This window comes from Tupaia chinensis, unplaced genomic scaffold (genome assembly GCF_000334495.1).
Source record: "Tupaia chinensis unplaced genomic scaffold, TupChi_1.0 Scaffold139696_1, whole genome shotgun sequence".
Lineage (NCBI taxonomy): Eukaryota > Metazoa > Chordata > Mammalia > Scandentia > Tupaiidae > Tupaia > Tupaia belangeri.
This window is the reverse complement of record NW_006199577.1, coordinates 399,136-417,176: the sequence shown is the minus strand read 5'-3', so window position 1 is coordinate 417,176 and position 18,041 is coordinate 399,136. Positions and strand designations below refer to the sequence as shown.

The 18,041-nt window shown below is 37.0% G+C and overlaps 1 protein-coding gene across 2 annotated transcripts in view; it reads left to right on the top strand.

Annotated features, from left to right (window-relative positions):
* MORC4 (MORC family CW-type zinc finger 4) overlaps nucleotides 1-18,041 on the top strand; it is a gene marked incomplete at its 5' end in the record, with an annotated part of 58,026 nt that overhangs the window by 26,494 nt on the left and 13,491 nt on the right. For both annotated transcript variants that reach the window (XM_027765750.1, XM_027765751.1), the window contains 5 exon segments: nucleotides 4,075-4,173; nucleotides 8,848-8,976; nucleotides 10,762-10,830; nucleotides 11,264-11,312; nucleotides 12,672-12,847. In XM_027765750.1, coding sequence (XP_027621551.1) covers nucleotides 4,075-4,173; nucleotides 8,848-8,976; nucleotides 10,762-10,830; nucleotides 11,264-11,312; nucleotides 12,672-12,847 — 522 coding nt within the window.

The following is an 18,041-nucleotide window of genomic DNA, read 5'->3' as shown; positions in this document are numbered from 1 at the left end:
GAACCCAACCCCAAAAAAAAAAACCCCCCAAAAAAAAAAAAAAAAGAGAGAGAGAGAGAGAGAGAAGAAAAAAAAATGCTTTATCCATAGTTCTACTAATAGTCTGTTCAGAATGATTTAGGTATTCTCTTAAGGCAATTTGCATTTTCTCTGCCAAACATCTCATTTCCTTCTGAGTCCTCACCAGTGAAGTATTAACAACCATATTTCTACTAACAGTCTGTTCGAGGCAGTGTTGGCTTTTTCTGTCATGTTTCTTGAAATTCTTTCAGCTTCTGCCAAATGTTATTTACAATGCCAGTCCCATATTTCTAGGTATCTGGTATAGCAGCACCCCACTTCCAGGTACTAATTATCTGCTACGTTCCTTTTGATTGTATCATATCTTTGTGAATTTGGGTTTTATTCATTTACATTTAAAGAAGACACTGATAAGGAGAAATTTATTTCTGTCATTTTGTTCTCTTTTTTTTTTTATATATTCCTTATAGCTATTTTGTTTTTCATTTCCTAAGCTATTTTGTCTTTCATTTGTTATATAGCCATTTTTTGTATTCAGTTGAAAAATTTTTTTGGTAGTAGACATTTAAATTCTATTTTCATTTCCTATTGTGTATATTCTATGGCTATTTCCTTCGTGGTTATCATGAGGATTACATCTAGCATTTGTATAACATTCTAGTTTGAATTTTTATACCAGCTTAACTTCAATAATATAAAAATTTTGCTCCTTTAATACCTTCATCACCACTCCTTTCAGTTCTTGATGTCACAAAATTGCATATTTATACAATGCGTGTCCAAAAACATAAAATAATTTTTAATGCATTGGTCTCTTAAATTACCTTTAAAAATGTAGAGGTACAATAATGCTATCTTTTATTTATGTTTTTAAGCAAGGAAATCATATAAAACCATCACCTTGCCTACTATTTCTTTGTTAATTTGCCAGAGGACACGTGCGCTCACCAGAGGAAGAAAGAAATAGGGAGAGGGAGGAAAGCATTGTGGTATGGTCATGCCACAATCTCCTCCCTCACCTCCATTTCTCCAACCTGATGGGATTTGGGACATGCACACCCATGTGCCCAACATGATCTTCAAGCTGCTAGGGCCAGTATTTGAACTGCATGGTTGGCCATGTGGGATCTAGCTACGTTAGCCACCAGGCCATGGAGCTAACCCCAATATTAGCTTTTAGACTCATAATTTCTTCTTTTAGATGTATTCTGTTAAGTCATATAGAAAATGAAAAGTGGAGTTACAAATTCCAAAGATCCCTTCAATATGATAAATTACTTTTCTCTTGCTACTTGCATGGTTCTTCTATTTTGTCTGTGACTTGGCAGTTTTATTATAATGTGTCTTGGTATGGGTCTCTTTGACTTCATCCTATGAAGTTTGTTGAGCTTCTTCAATGGTTATATTCATGTCTTTAATCAAATTTAGGAAGTTTTCAGCCATTACTTTATCAAATATTATTTTTCTCTCTTCTGTGGAACTGTATAATGTATATATTTGACTAATAATGGTGTCCCACAGGTCCCTTAGGTTTTGTTTAATTTTCTTCAATCTATACTCTTCCTGTTTTCTGTTCCTTAGACTATGTTTTTCATTTCATATCTTAAAGTTCACTGATTCTTTCTTACTGATCAAATCTGCCTTTGAATCCCTGTAGTGAAATTTTACTTTTAATTTTTTATATTTTTCAGCTCCATATTTTCATTTGGTTTCTTCTTAGGTTTTCTGTCTATTGATACTCTATTTTGATACATCTATATTTCTATTGATATCCACATTTCTATTTTTATTTCATTTATCATTTTCTTAAAAATTTCCATGTCTTCCTTTACTTCATGAACCATTTTAAGAACAGTTTTATTCAAATCTTTGTCTAGTAGATTCATCATTAGCCCTTTTTCAGGGAATCTGTTGTTGTGGTTGTGGTATTTTCCTTTGAATAGGCCATGCTTTCCTGTTTCTTTGTATGCCTTGTGTATGTTTTTGTTGTTGTTCACAATGACATTTGAACCTAAAATTGTGTGGCTCTGGAAATCATATTCTTCTACCTTTCCCAGGGTTTTTGTTTTTTGTTTCATTGATATTTTATCATTTTTGTTTTATCCCCTGTATCAGTCTGAGATGTAAGGTCTTCTCATTTTTTTACTGAGCCTGTGCCTTCCCCTGGGCATACACAGTGACTTCCTAATTTTCTCCATATATGTGATTGCTTTTGAATATCTTAGTCTTTATGTTGGGCTCCTAAAAGGGTAAAAAGAGAAAAATGAAGAAATAAGAGCTGCTAGACCTTTGAATCTCCTGGATCTCACTTCAGCTGGAAGAGGAAAACCTTTTAACAGTGGAGGAGTTACTGCAATGGCTGTCTGCCTTTTGGTCTGCACTTCTGTAATCAGAAGTAGCAATCAGTGATCAGAGCACAAATACTTGATATTTAGAGGACAGAATCTCTGGTCACCCTGGCTCCTACAAATTGCTCCTAAAATACATTCAGGGCTGTCTATCACAGGGCTAGGAGTAGGTTGGTGTATAACTGCTACTATTCTCAGAACTAAATTGACAAAAATTAACTACTATTTGCTATCTAAGCCTAACCTCTGGAAGTTGCAAGTCTTCACTAGACTCCAGAGTTCCAAAATCATTACATCAGGCAGATTCTGCCAGTGCAATTACTATCTAGGTAAGAAGGCAAATTCCACATGTTTCCTACTCTGTCATCTTTCCAAAAGCTTGTCTAATATACTTCTTTTTAAAGTATATTTGAAATATATTTTAAAGAGGAAATAAGGAATAGTTCTTTGTGACTAAAAAACAATAAACAGTGTTAGGAACACTGGTAGTTAGGAAGGGAATGAGAGTTTATAGGGTAACTCATCTGTGATTAATCTTCCCTGTAGTGAGAATATAATTTAATATGAGTAAGATGGAGGTAAGGAAGAGTTCCTCTTAGTGAGAGAAAAGGTCTGCAATAACCTTGGCAATTCTTGCATGGGGTGAAGAGCTTTAAAAATTTCTGTATTCTAAATTTGTGAATTCCAGGTATATATAACTTTACATTAAGTTGTAATACTGGGTTGTGGAATTAAACAGGAGTTAGTAATTCAAAAGTTGGCAATTTTTGAAAGTAAAATTCAGATTTTGACTTTTAAAAATTGGGACCAGAAAAAAAAAATTGGGACCAGCAGGTGGTGTAGTGTTTAAGGTGCTGGATTCCCATGTGGCCAACTGCAGTTCTAGTCCCAGACCTGGTAACTTGAAACTCACTTCAAACACATGTGCATGGATGCCTAGAATCCCAAGAGGAGAGTGGAGGAAAAGGAATTGCTGCATGGCCATCCTCCTGGGAGATGATTTCTTGTTTTCTCTTTCTCCAGTGAGTGCACATGCCTTATAACAAAAATCTCTCAAAAAAAATTCCACTTGTTCTTTATCCTGGGTGTACTGTTATTCACTTGGGAAGAGAGATCAAGGAAAAAGCAAGAGCCAGAACTCATCTATAGTCAGCAATAGCCAGCCACTATATAGGAGAATGTTGAAGGGAACTTATTACCCGTTGATGTTATAACTGCTATGAGAATAATTATGTAGTCATATTGAAGTTAATATTTGATTGATATATAATACATAGGGTATAACAGTTGATCCTCTGATTTTGAACTTAGGCCTGAATTATTTGCCTATAGTCATCTGACAATCAAACAACTCTCCATCAGCTTATCAGTATTTGGCTCTGTCCTTGTTCTATAATTTTTTCTCTGTCATAGTCTATAATGTCCACTTACCCTGTCCATTCTACAATCCTGAAAATTTGTAGAAATCTACTTTTCAGAATTTGCGACCATTTTACCTTTCAACCAAAATGTTATGACTTCGTAATTTTGACAAGTAGTTTACAAAGGCACAGTAGATTCTCAGCTTAGTTTTTTTAAAAATATAAATGTTCAAAACTATGCTGAATATTCTAAATTGTTGGCTTATGTTAAATAAGATTCTCAAAGATAGAAAAATTATTCAATAAATGCTGAACCTTGACATACTTCTTGTACTTTCTTTTAGGTTGACAATAAATGCACTTGCCCAGAAGCTCAATGCTTATTGGAAGGAAAAGACATCTCAAGAGAATTTTGAGACCTCAGCTATAGCCAGACCAATACTGTGAGTAATAGATAAAGAATATGAAAGCATTAAGAGGTAATGTCCATAGATCAAATGGAAGGAACAGAGGTAAAATGGTGCTTTTCACATCACACAAGTTTAATTAACTAGAGGTCAGCAGGTGGTGTGTTGGTTAAGCTGTTGAACTCCCACATGGCCAACCTAGATTGGAGTCCCGGACCCAGTGGCTTGAAAATCACGCGGGGCATGTATGCATGCATGCCTAAAATCCTGAGAGGAGAATGAAGGAGAAGGGATTGCAATATGGCCATCTCTCTTGGAGGGTGATTCTCACTGTCCCTCTTCTGTCTCTCTCTGGTAAGCGTAGATATCCTATGGAAAAATCCTAAAAAACAAACAAGTTTACCTATTTTCCTAAAATAGGAAATAGGTATTACCTGCATCAATCTATAAACTTCTTCATCTTGTTTAACATTATTGTGATTTCGATCATAAATGTGAAGAGTATAGGGCCGGCAGGTGGCATGGTGGTTAAGGGCACTGGATTCCCACATGGCTGACTGTGGTTCAAGTTCCAAACCTGGCAGTTTGCTTTCTTCCTTTCCCGTTCTCTCTCTCTGGTGAAATTAAAAAATAATATTAATAAATGGGATTAAATAAATAAATAATTCTTTTTAAAAATTTGAAGAGTATAGTATTCTCAATTTAATATAGTCAGTGTGATAGCGTAGAAGATTGGTTATTTAGATTGAACACTCCTGGGTTGAACATCTGGGTCAGCCTTTTCATAGTTGTGTGAGCTTGAGTGAGTCACTTTAACTCTCTGAGTATATTTATATTTTTTCTTTTTCTGTTTTTTTTTTAACATTTAATTACTTTACATCTCTAAAACATACAAAATGGACTTTTCCAACATGAATATACTACATATTGGTCCAGTCAAAGATATTACCACACACATTATCATCAACAGATAATTCCTCTCTGAGTATATTAAAATGATATAATTTAACGGTATAACATTTTTAACACAGTGCCTGGCATATAGTCGGTGTGTGAGTCTGCTAGCAGACTTCCTTTTCTTTATTCCTAATGAATATTGTTGAGATTGTACCAGTATTTTATAATAGAAATAGAGAACCCAATTTATTAGAGAAAATGTAGAACTTAATCATAAATCTAAGATAAGGAATTACACAGAGAACAGGATAAATACCTTAGGTCAGGAAAGAAGCATTATACAGAGGATAGAATGCATAGTAACACACATGAGTCAGTTATACCACCATCAAGACAAAATTAGAGTATTAAAAGTTAATTTTGGAGTAGATATCTTTTTTTAAATGAAAATCAACAAAGGTATCACTTAAAATTTTGCTTCAAAGGCAACCTGTTGGCTATATATTTATGTCATCTTATTCTAAAGTCGTTAGCTCATATCTATCATGATTTTCAAAGAACTATAAATTAAGATGAGATGCCATTTTGTGGCCTTTTGAATTAGCAATGATTAATACAGTGAAACAGGTGTTTGTGTTTGCTAAAGACAGAATTGTCATAACAGATATTTATTGAGTGATTACTTAGGTTCCAGACTCTGTTCTAAGTTTTTTTACATGTAGTGATTTATTTAACCATGACAACAGCCCTATGAGATAGATACTATTATTACTTCTGTATAGATATAGATACTGGTACACTGAGGAGTTAAGTAACTTGCCCAAGGTTAAGCAAGTAGAAGGTGGTAGGACCAAGGTGTTAAATTTAGGCAGTCAGATTTCTATACCTAAGTTCTTTGTGTGTGTGTGTGTGTGTGTGTGTGTGTGTGCGCGTGTGTGTCTTTTTTTTTTCTTTTTTTCTTTTCTTTTTTTTATAAAAACTTTTTGAAATTCATAGTTTTTCCATTACACATGTTTCCATGAGCTTTTTTTTCTGAAACTTTTTTAATTAATTAATTTACATTCATTCCCTAAGCATTGTCACAGCATACAAAATGTGATTTCCCATCCAGAATATACTGCATAGTGGCTTAATCATGCATGTTATCTTCAATAATTTTCCATTACCAGTTTCATATACTGTACTTTTCTGGAGAGATACATTGAAGGGAATATAGCATAGCCTCCTCTAGTACCTATCTACTGCATGTACCAGCTAAATGCCTCTCCTATCTTCCTGCATCTCTTATCTGCCTGGAATAAAGGATCTGTCATGATCTACATTTAAGCCAAAGCAGAAGGTTGCTGCCTCTAAGTGTGCTTCTCCTTAATAAGAGTAATACTGGCATGTTTGTGCTAGAGAGTCTCCTGTGCATATGCATATAGAACCAAAGCTACTGTGACCTTTTCTTTCCCCTCCCACTGCTGGTGAACCTGTGTTTTGCTGGCTCTGGCTCTAAATAAAAAAATAGCTGTCTGGAAATACAAACACCAGAGGTCAGACCTGAGCTTAGAGCTTGAGGTTTACAAGACTGAAGCAGCCTGGATCTAGATGGGCAACTATAGATAGATCCAAAAATGTGTACAAACTCTGATATTTTTTTCTTTTTTCTTTTCTTTCTTTCTTTTTTTTTTATTTTAGAGAGAAATTTTTGCTATAGGACATGTGTACTTGACAGAGAGACAGAAAACTGGAAATCACCCCCCAGTGGGGATTGCTGCAGTGCAGTCCCTTCTCCTTCTTTCTCCTCTTGGGATCTTGGGCACATACGCACATGCACATGCACCCACTGTGAGTTTGAAGCTGCTGGGTCCAGGACTCGAACTGCGATCGACTACGTGGGAGTCCAGTGATGTAACCATTATGCCATCTGCTGGTCCCACAAACTCTGTTTTAACAAAAAATAGGATATTGTATTTGAGAGATAAAATTATAAGTGCCTTTTATTTTCTTCTTTATATCTTTCTGTGTTTTCCAGCTTTTTGGCAATTAGCTTATATTATTTTAATAACTAGAAAACACTATTTAAGATAAGAAAATTATTGAACTAAGACAAAGAAAAACTCATATCACTCTCTTGAAATATAGAAATATCTAGTATAAGAGCAATATAAATGTTAACATACACAAAACCTACCCTAGGCTAAATTACATGTTGGTGAAATGGGCCTGAGGAGCCCTATTTCCTCTTTTCTATTCTCCAGCCTGTTGTTCACACCTTATGGACTGACTGCTTCTATGATACTTCTCTTTTCACAGAGAAACAAATTCATTCTGAGGTATAGATAACTGTTGACCTTTCTGGAAGAGTGGGAGTAGATATGCATTTAAAGACTTGAATTCTGTAAGAGTTTTATCTTTAAAATTTGACTTAATTGTTAGTCAGGAGACACCATATCTTAATTCTGAAATTTAATCAAATTTATTTTTATTTTTTAAGATTAATTTTAAGAATATCAACCAAATAAATTGTTGATTAAATCATTATAGATGAAATTTTTTTATAATTTTATTTATTATCATTATTTTTTTAGAGAGAGATTTTTGCTTTAAGGTGTGTACACTCACAAAAGTCAGAGATAGAGAGAGAAAGTGAGAAATCACCCCCAGGGGGAATGATCATGCTGGAATCCCTTCTCCGTTCTCCTCTTGGGATTTTGGACATGAACACATGGCTAGCGTGAGTTTCAAGCTGTCAGGTTCAGGACTCAAACCGTTGTCAGCCATATGAAAGTTTAGCCACAACCAGTATGCCACCTGCTAGCCCCCAAAATGGATTTTTTGAAAGGAATCAAAAAGAGTCATAGGGAGTCCCTGCACGGAAATAGGAGAGGTGTTTTGATGACAGTGTCTCAGCGACTTCCATAAATACATATTAAACCTCTTTAATGTGATCAAACAGAAGCAAATAAAATGATTCTATGGATTTTAGCTCCTGGTAATATTGTAATATATATATAAAACATTTCTTCCGGGACCAGCAGTTAGTGTAATGGCTATGTCGCTGGACTCCCACATAGTCGACCTTGGTTTGAGTCCTGGACCCGGTGGCTTAAACTCACGCTGGGTGTGTGTGCATGCATGCCCAAGATCCTGAGAGGAGAATGGAGGAGAAGGGATTGCAGTGTGGCCATCCCCCTGATGGGCGCATATGTCCTATAGCAAAAACCTCTCCCAAAAAAGAAAAAAAAATTTTCTTCCAAGTTAATAAATTTCAGAGTTGAAATGATAGAAGGAGAGATTTCATAATGAATATTATTGACTTCCATAAATAATGGAAGCTTACTCCCTACTTAGTACTTGCTACTATTATTTATATCCCTGTCTGGTTTTGTTCAATTATTATTTAATATGTAAAGTTAAAATATATACATTTTAGGGACCAGCAGTTGGCATAATGGCTATGTTGCTGGACTCCCGTGTGGTAGACCGAGGTTCAAGCTCCGGACCCAGTGGCTTAAACTCAAGCCGGCTGCATGTGTGTGCATGCCCAAGATCCCGAGAGGAGAATAGAGGAGAAGGGATTGTGGCGTGGCCATCCCACCTGCGGGTGATTTCTCACTTTCTATCTCTATGTCTCTGTCTTTCTGGCAAGTGCATGCACCCTATAGCAAAAATCTCTAAAAAAATACATTTTAGACAGCTAGATTGTAACATTTCTAACACTTTTCATATATAAAATAGGTTCTTTCACTTATAGGGTGTGCCTTTCTAATTAGGACTAAGCACAGAGCTGGAATATATAGTTAACATTTCAGTTTTGCCTTTCTTCAGGAAGATTCCTGACCAGACATGGGTACAGTGTGATGAGTGTCTCAAGTGGAGGAAGCTTCCTGGCAAAGTTGATCCATCTACGCTACCTATAAGATGGTTTTGTTACTATAACTCTCATCCAAAGTACAGGTAAGGTTCCATGGCTTGGTATTATCCCTGAAATGATTCCTGATTTGTCTGTATATTCTAAAATACTTTTCATCTCAAGTCTGTACTCTTCAGCCTGGCATTCAAACCCCTCAGGTAATTGGCTCCACTTTACCTATCCAACGATATTTTTCATTGTATCTTAACACAAACTCTACACTTTAGCCAGGTCTGTGGCTTCACTGTTCGCCACATATGCCATACTTTCTTTCTCCTCCATGACTCTGATAGTGTCAGTCCTCTTGTTTGCAGTGGCCTTCTCTATTCCATCCAAACCCTATCTGGGGAGCTTATGTCTTTGTGTGATACTTTCCTCTTGGCAATATTTTGTAGTGATTTTAGTCTGATTTCCTATGATATTTGATTCTCTTTTTTTAAGTTTATTCCTTACCATGAGAGTGAGAGAGAAAGAGAGACAGACAGGCATCCCCTCCAGGATCTTTATGCCAGTTTCAGCTAGCCGGTATATTCAGAAGGGTCCAAGATAAGAACAAGACATTGCCCACGTAGGTCAGCTTGTTTTACCACTGCACCACTGTTTGACCCCTGGTATTTAATTCTTAACATTTGTTCACAAAATATTATTTTATATTTCTTTGGCTGTTTTTCATATGTGTATGCTTTGACTCTTCAAGAGATTGTAAACTCTTTCAAGTTTACAATCTTTATAGTCCGGATTGAGCTGATGATTTGCTTTATATCCCTCCTACGTGAAATCAATGTTAGAGTACCATTTGTAACATCAGTGCTGTTTGTTTAAATGTTTATCTTCCATATGTCTTCCAAAGTACCATATGTTCTTTGCAGCATTCATCTAAATAGTGCCCGGCATATCTATGCATATTAACTTCAATTTAACAAATTTTTATTTGACTCAGTGGTAACATATGTTCATAATAATAAGTCACTTTGCTTCAATTTAGTTGTGACTTTTTTTTTCTTTTTGCTATATGGCACATGTGCTCACTGGAGAGATACAGAGAGAGAAGGAAAGTGAGATATCACACCCACTCTGCCAAAAGGGGATAGCCATACTGCAATCCCTTCTCCTCCATTCTCCTCCCAGGTGCTCAGGATTTAGGGCCTGCATGCACACACACCTGGCGTGTTTTTCAAGCCACTGGGTGTAGGACTCTAACTACATAGTCAGACGTGTGGAATCCAGTATCTTAACCTCCACGTCACCTGCTGGCTCAACTGGGACTTTAAGATTGTTTTTACTGGCTAAATGCAACTAAATGCTAAAAGTTGCAACAACAGTATGCTTTTTAGGTAAAATGCCTAAAATGGAATAAATTAAATAAGTGAAGTCTAGATCTGTAATATGTAACATTCCCTCATAGTCTTGAAATGTGTCTAAACACCTTTCTATGGAGAGGAAATGGGATTATGTGATAAGAATATGGGACTGAGTACTTAACATTCTAATTTTTAACACTTTATTTCCTGGTTATACTTAGTATAGGAGGTAGCCTTCAAGAATACTTTTACCACCTTATAAAATGTGTATAATTTAGTTTTCAGTTATTATTAATTTTTCTTTGTTTCTAGGATTTCTTTTGACCATTGAATAAATTTTCAGTTATACTTCTAAAATTTTCTTACTCATGCTCTAGATAGAGCAAGCTTTTGTAATGTGGCTGGAATCTGAACACTCTATAACATTAGAGGATTGTTAACCTGCCTTGTCATAGTTAAGAAAACTAAGAGGTACATGTGAAGGATATATTTTGCTTCTAAAAGATGATTTTCTTCTCTATATGGCAGGAGGTGCTCTGTTCCAGAGGAACAAGAACTTATTGATGAAGACCTGTATTTGAGCAAAGCTAAGAAACAGTTGAGTATACATGAGAAGGTATTCAACATCATAGAGGAGCCTAACCCTTCCTGAGAAGACAGAAGAGTTTTAAGGAGAAAGATAAATTGGGGAGGGGGGGTTCTTAGAAATTTTCCTCCTCACCTCTCTACTTTCCCAATTCTTTATTCCTTCTAACTATTCTACCTCTAGAATTTCTCAACTAGTGATAGTCTTTAGTCTTCCTCCCTATCTCTTATCTATTTTCCTTCTTCCCTTTTTCCCCTCTCTCCTTTTATTGGTTGTTTGAAATCTCTTCAGTAGCATAATTCAAAAGGCACCTTTAGTTACTAATTGAGGATCACCCATCTTCTAATTTGGAAGGAACATTGTAATCTAAATCTACAAGTAATAATCCATTTCAAACTGAGATATTTCATGAGTGAACTAAATAGCATTTTTTTCTTCTCCTAGAGATCAAACTGTTGAGAAGAAGATTGCTATGAAAAATGAGAACCATCAGGTGAGAGTCCATCCCCTTACTTTACTCACACAAAATTTTCCCCATCAGAAGGGGAAAATTGAAGAAAGCAGCAATCTTGAAAACTGTGTAAAAATAATAAACCTTCCTTCTGGTGGTCTTTTTCTCATTGGATCTTTTGGTTTTGTTATGATTTCCTGTTACTAATGTGCAGATCACCAGAAATAGAAGAGTCAAATAATTTATTTCCCAGATTCGAACTCAGTATTGACTCTGACAGTGTGAATGTCACATTCAGTGTCACAGAATATTCAGGGTTTTGTTCCATCCTCATACAGGCTGCTCCTGTTGAGTGTTTGGTTTTCTGGTCGTCTTTCTTCCAGGATTCAGGGGTGATTCCTTCCTCCTTCCTCTTAGGAAGAAGGGGTGATTCTTTGTGCCCCTCCCTGATCCCTGCTTTCAGCTGGCTGGCTTTATAAAGACTCTGCTGTTTTGAATTTTCAGGAGCACTGTCTCTCGGACATGGTTGCCCAACTCCGGACGCTGAAGGGTGCAATAAGGTTGGCCGTCCTTTCAGGGACATTCCTTTCCTGACAGCCACCATAGCACCCATATATTTTCCCCCACCCATCTTGTCTTTCTGCATGAGTTCCTTCTTGACTTTATTTCCCAGAGAGTTCTGCTAGTCGCATGTTAGATTCACCTTCCATCCAACTCAAATCAGGGTAGGTCAGACTGGTGAGGATAGAGGCAATTTAACATCAATTTTTCTGATATCCTGCCAAGCCACAGGCACATGAATATCCTAATGTAATGACTAATAGTCTGATGTAGAGTTTGGGACATTTCCTAGGACTGCCCTGTCCTCATTCAGTTTACCTCCCCTTTATAGTCCTTCACCATCATCATTCATACAATCTTCATAAGTTGGTACTCTCACAAGATCCCAGATGCATGTCTCTGTGTGTGTGCACTATGAGTATATATTAGTATCTTGCATGCGTTTCTCCCCAACTGGCACAGACATTTGCTAAAATGCTTTTCCCCAACTCCTACCCTCATTACAGATCTCACAAGAGTGAAAACCAAGCCTTAAACAGGGTCACAAGAGAAAATTAGACAGTTATTAGGGGACCTGAATTTATGTTATGAGTGGAATAACTCTAGGAACCAGTAAGTAAGTTGGGGGAGGTCTGTGGGTATCCAGTTGATAAGACTGATAACTGAACATACCTGGGTTCAGTGTTCTAGTGTACATTACTGTGCGCTGTTTGTTTTGTGTAGGAAACAGTTTCTTTTTATTTGGCCAAGCATTCTTTCCTAGCATCAGAAGGATTGACTCATTCTTTGGTACTTGGTTTGAATTTGTGATTTTTATGAATCATTTTCTTTGTTTGCTAGGTATTCAGTAATTCATTGAAAATCTTTACTGTTCAAGATATGGATGGACTGAATAACCAGACAGTTGGATATGAGAGAATTGATAGCCCTAGCCTGCTTCCATCTGTGGGAGAAGAAAGCAAATCACCTTCTCTTCAACTTAAACCTCTGGATTCCAGTGTTTTTCAGTTTTCCAGGTGAGTAGGAAACATAATCTCATGTCACTAATAAGCCTCAGGGTCTATTTTCATGTAGAGTAAGTTGGTACATTTTGTCATGTTTATATTGTTCCTAAGGCTTAGCATAGAATTCAGAGGGAGAAACACATTTACAACTACTGTGCTAAATCTATATTTTTTGATGTGATCATTTGCTGATATGCTTTTATGTATTATATATTTACTTTATGTTGGGAATTATGCAAGTGAAATAATGGCTATGATAAGACTTTGAAAAACATAATGTGCTATACAAATAAAATGAGGTTATATAGGTATGTGTTGTTCCTATCTTAAGTTTATGAATATTGAAGTCTTCTGGGATCTAGCAAATGTTGTCCACATACAAAAATAACTATTAGAAGTTTGTGCTGTTAGGTAAACCTTATTGTTCATTGTTTCCTAGAGTAAATTATTAATGTAAATTTAGTCTTGGGCTTTATTTATTCATATTCTACCACCTCACCAGTGTTGTTTTGTTAGTCTTCTTGATGGAAAGGATCATAACTACTCTTGTTCCTCAACATCAGGAGTATTTAAATCACAAAGGATATGACTGACTCTGTACTGCCATGGGACTAAGTACTCATGGTTATGACTCTTTGCTTTTTTACTTTATACTGTGCTGCTCACTCTGGCAGGGCCAAGCCATAAGGCGGGCACAGAGTCTCTCTCTAATAATAGAAACATCAATAGTCATTAATAATGTGATTATTATTTAATTGGATGTGACCTTTTCACTGATCCTTTTCAATTTTGATGTCTTAACATATAGGCCAGAGGCAATGGACTACTGGGTACAATGATTCCTGGTTTGTTTTTGCCCCAGTGTTACTGATCTTCCCCTGCTTCTTGCTTAGATGGGTCTTTTTCAGCCTCTCATCTAGATAACCATCTCTACAGGTGTGCAAGTTCTCTATTCAGCAATTCTTCCACTATTAAGCCCTGTGGATATTGAAAACATCCCATGATCTCCTGAACATAAACAAAAAGTCTCAAGAGGAAGTAAGCTTTTAGAAGCAAAACTTACTAGTTTTAATGAATTCATTTTCTAGGATTGAATATTTAGCAAGTGGGTGGGAAACAAATCCAGCCATAGACTCAGGAGCTCGAGCCTAATTATAACCTGTTCCTATTCTATATTTTTCCAACTCTGTAAGTTGGGAGAGGTACACAATAAATGCTATGTGTTTTTGAAGCGTGGTCTACCTTGGTTTCCTGGAGATGTTCATATATCACTATTGCTGCTGGAGTATCAGATGTCATTGCTTTTGAAGGCTTTCTTTTCCCTATTGTGACAGCTTTCCTTTTTTTTCCCCAGTATTTCTCTTGTAACTTTGTAGTAGTATTTGGTAACCTCAAGGGAGTCACAAATGTTGACTTATGTACTTATCCTAGGAGTGCACTACAGCAACATATCCATTGGGTGGCATACTTCGTCAGTCTTTGTTGGGATTTTTATATGAGTCTTTATGGAATGCTATACTCAGAGTGAGATTTTTCCCGTAGAGAACAGGTAAAGTACCTCGGCCGTTTGTTTGTAATTATAATTTCAGAATAAGACTCTTTCAAGAGAAAAACATATGTGATAAACAATACATGATAATTATGCTACTGGTATCATACATGTTTTATATGATGATTGTAAATGAGGACTGTACCATTTTGAGCTACATATATAGAGGGATTCAAATTGATTCAGAAAGAATCAATCTTTTTATGGGGGAAACAGAGGTGCTCAAGAGTTTAGTAAAATACCGGGCTGGCCCCATGGTTTAGTGGTTAAGGGAGCCAGATCCCACATGGCCAGTCACATGGTTCAAATCCTGGACCTGGCAGCTTGAAGATACACCAGGCCCACTTTGCTATACCTACCAAAAACAAAAACAAAAAAAGAACACCAGGCATGTTTGTGTTTACCCAAAACCCTGACATAATGGAGAAGGGGGAAAGGATTCGGGCATGACCACACTCCATTGGGAGGTACTTTCTCCCCTGTCTGGGAGTGCACGTGCCCTCTGGCAAAAAAAAAAAAAAGTTTAGTAATTTAGTGTTAATGGAGTAATAGATTTAATCAAGAGTAACAAAGGTCTTCTTTGTTATTACCAAAACCTGAAGCTGATAGATTCCTTAGATTATGTAGTTCAACTTACTAACTCTAGATAAAATAAATTCTACACTATCCAAGAGAACTTGATGAAGTTCTAGTGGGGAAGGTTAACAAGGGCTCAAGAGATATCATTGAAAACAGCTTTGTGAGTTTCACAGCTCTAGCAAGGGGAGAAGATAACCTGCAATGAGAATGGGTTCAGCCAGTAAGGAGCCATAACCTTTTAGAGGGAGATAGCTTATTTCTGTTAAAGGAAATAATCCTTTCTTGTTCATTTATGCTACATATATTTGAGTGATTACTATATGAAAAGTAGGTTCTAGGATAGTGATAGGATCAAAGATGAAGGAGCTTATTCAAAGTTTTATATATAAGTGCCCCCAGTTTATGCTAGCTACTTTATGAGTGGTACAAACTAAGATCTAAATCTAAGATCAAATACAAGAATTAGTGGCTGCAGTTTATTACATATTTAGATATTGTGAGTAAGCTACATGTCAAAATAGAATTTACTCCTTTTTTAAAAGGATAACCTCCCCCACAACTCTGAATACACTATAATAGTGGGAAGCAAGGAGAGCTATTCTAACATGTTTGCAGGAATTTTTGATATAGCAGACAAGGAGTAGAATTAGAACAATATTTCAAATGTGTAAGATTGATTAAAAATGGGCCAGAACTAACATAGAAAAATATGACTTGGGAGAATAACTTACAGAATGGAGAAATGAGGAACACAGTAGATTTTATCACCAACAAACAGTTGTTTAACTTGAAAAAATATTATTTAAAAAAATTTAGTTTCTGGAAATGGGGCATAAAGCAAATAGAGAAATATTCATTCAAGAAAGTCTACTAAATCTCAGAAAAAACAACAAGAGTCAGTGGCATTTGAACTGTGACCTGCTCCTGGCCTCCTCCAAACTCTGTTTTATGAAAACCATTCAAGGACGCTGCAATCCAGGTGGATGTGGTCAGGAAGATGGGGGCATCTTCTACTAGCCCCACTCTGGAGATACGGTTTTACCCAGGAGGATAGGCATCCAGATTTCCTTATCTCCACCAGTTCTCTTATAAAAGCTCTATTCCAGGCAGACCCAAAAGAACTGGATCTCTTCTTCCACTCAGGTTTCTCTTCTCTTACCTAGCCCCTGCTCTAGGCTGGAAGCATATCCAGACACAGCAGGCTGACAATAGTAGACCACTGTTGCTGCAGCCCAGCTTGCTCATAGATCAGAGGTTTGTACTTGAAGGAGTAAGCCATAAACTACCTCCAAAACCATTCATAAAGAAGGGATTTTATTCTGGGAGAAATAGGCCACTTCCCTGTCTCCAGCTCTTGTCACTATTGCAGAGGTTCTACTTTGGCAAGGATTAAGAACTCCACAGCAGTAATGAAGGAACTGACTTTATGAGGAAAAGAGCATGGAGAATTCTTGCCCAAGGGCATTGTCAAAAAATAACGGAGAGGTTGGTGGAGAATGATTAAGAGGACACTTATAACCATGATACAATTTACAACAAGCAAAATACACCATCAGAAATTTGGTAACATAATTAGGGAAGGACAGTTAAGAAGGACCTTCCTGGAATCAGAGTCAATCCTGACTGTTGAGAAGACTGCTTAAGCACAAAGTTGTACCCACTAAGAAGCAATCAGAGCAAGGCATAAGCTAGACTTAAAAATGATCCCAAAGTTCCGGGAACCAGCAGTTAGCGTAATGGCTATGTTGCTGGACTCCCACGTAGTCGACTGCGGTTCGCATCCTGGACCCGGTGGCTTAAAACTCACGCCAGGCGTGTGTGCGTGCGTGCCCAAAATCCCGAGAGGAGAATGGAGGAGAAGGGATTGAGGCGTGACCATCCCCCCTGGGGGGTGATTTCTCGCTTTCTGTCTCTATGTCTCTCTCTGCCTGTCTGGCGAGCGCACGTGCCCTATACTGAAAATCTCCCCCCCCCAAAAAAAAAAAGAAAAGAAAAAAAACAAAACAAAACAAAAAAAACAAGATCCCAAAGTTCCAAGCTACTCTGACCCAGGGATAATTCCTCGGAAATCAGACTTAAAAATAAAGTCACACACATCCCTGTAAATCTGGAAGACTGTTTGCATGCTCAGGGTTATGCTATCTCAGGTGATTGAATAGGGAAAATCCAGTCTATTGGTACCTGTCTAAATGTGGAACAGAAACACAAACCCTTTTAACTTTGATAGCAGCCTCACAGCTACACATACATCCAGTGTTAAAGGGTAAAACTTTTAACTGGCTAAGGGGGCTTAAGCACAACCTTTAACCAATAAGTGACCTATACTGAACCAGGGATGAACCCTAGGTTGCCATGTAAAAGATTAAAGTCAGGAACCAGCAAGTGGCGTGGCGGTTAAGGGCACTGAACTCCCACATGACTGGCCATAGTTTGAATCCTGGACCTGGCAGCTTGCTTTCTTACTTTCCCTTTCTCTCTCTCTGTCTCACTCCGGTCAAATTTAAATGAATGAATAAATAAAGTTAAATAATTCTTTATAAAAAATATTAAAGTCAAGAAAAAAATCTGAGCAAGGATATCTGAGGCTGCACACCGCATGAGAAATAGACTTAACAGAGTTGGTTCAGTCAAGTCAGTAAACAAACAGATAAACCAAACAATAGCTACATCAGTTCCCCAGAGAGGGAGATCAGTATACAGAACTGCTATACCATTTATCTTAAATTCACTTGTCAACTAATTTTGAGACATGCAAAGAAATAGGAAAGTATGACCTACAAGGAGAAAGATTAAAAAAAAAACAGGCAATAGAAACTGCTTTTTTACAAAATAATTATTTGTTTAATTTTATTAATTATTATTATTTAATTTTCTATAGGGCACATGCACTCACAAGAAAGAAAGAATGAGAAAGCAACCCACCAGGTCCAGGACTTGAACCACAGTCAGCCATGTGGGAGTCCAGCGCCTTAACCACCGTGCAACCTGCTGACCCTGAAACTGTTTTTGAGGAGAACCAGATATTGGATCTAGCAGACAAAACCTTCAAAGCAGCCCTTACAAATATGGAGGCCCTGT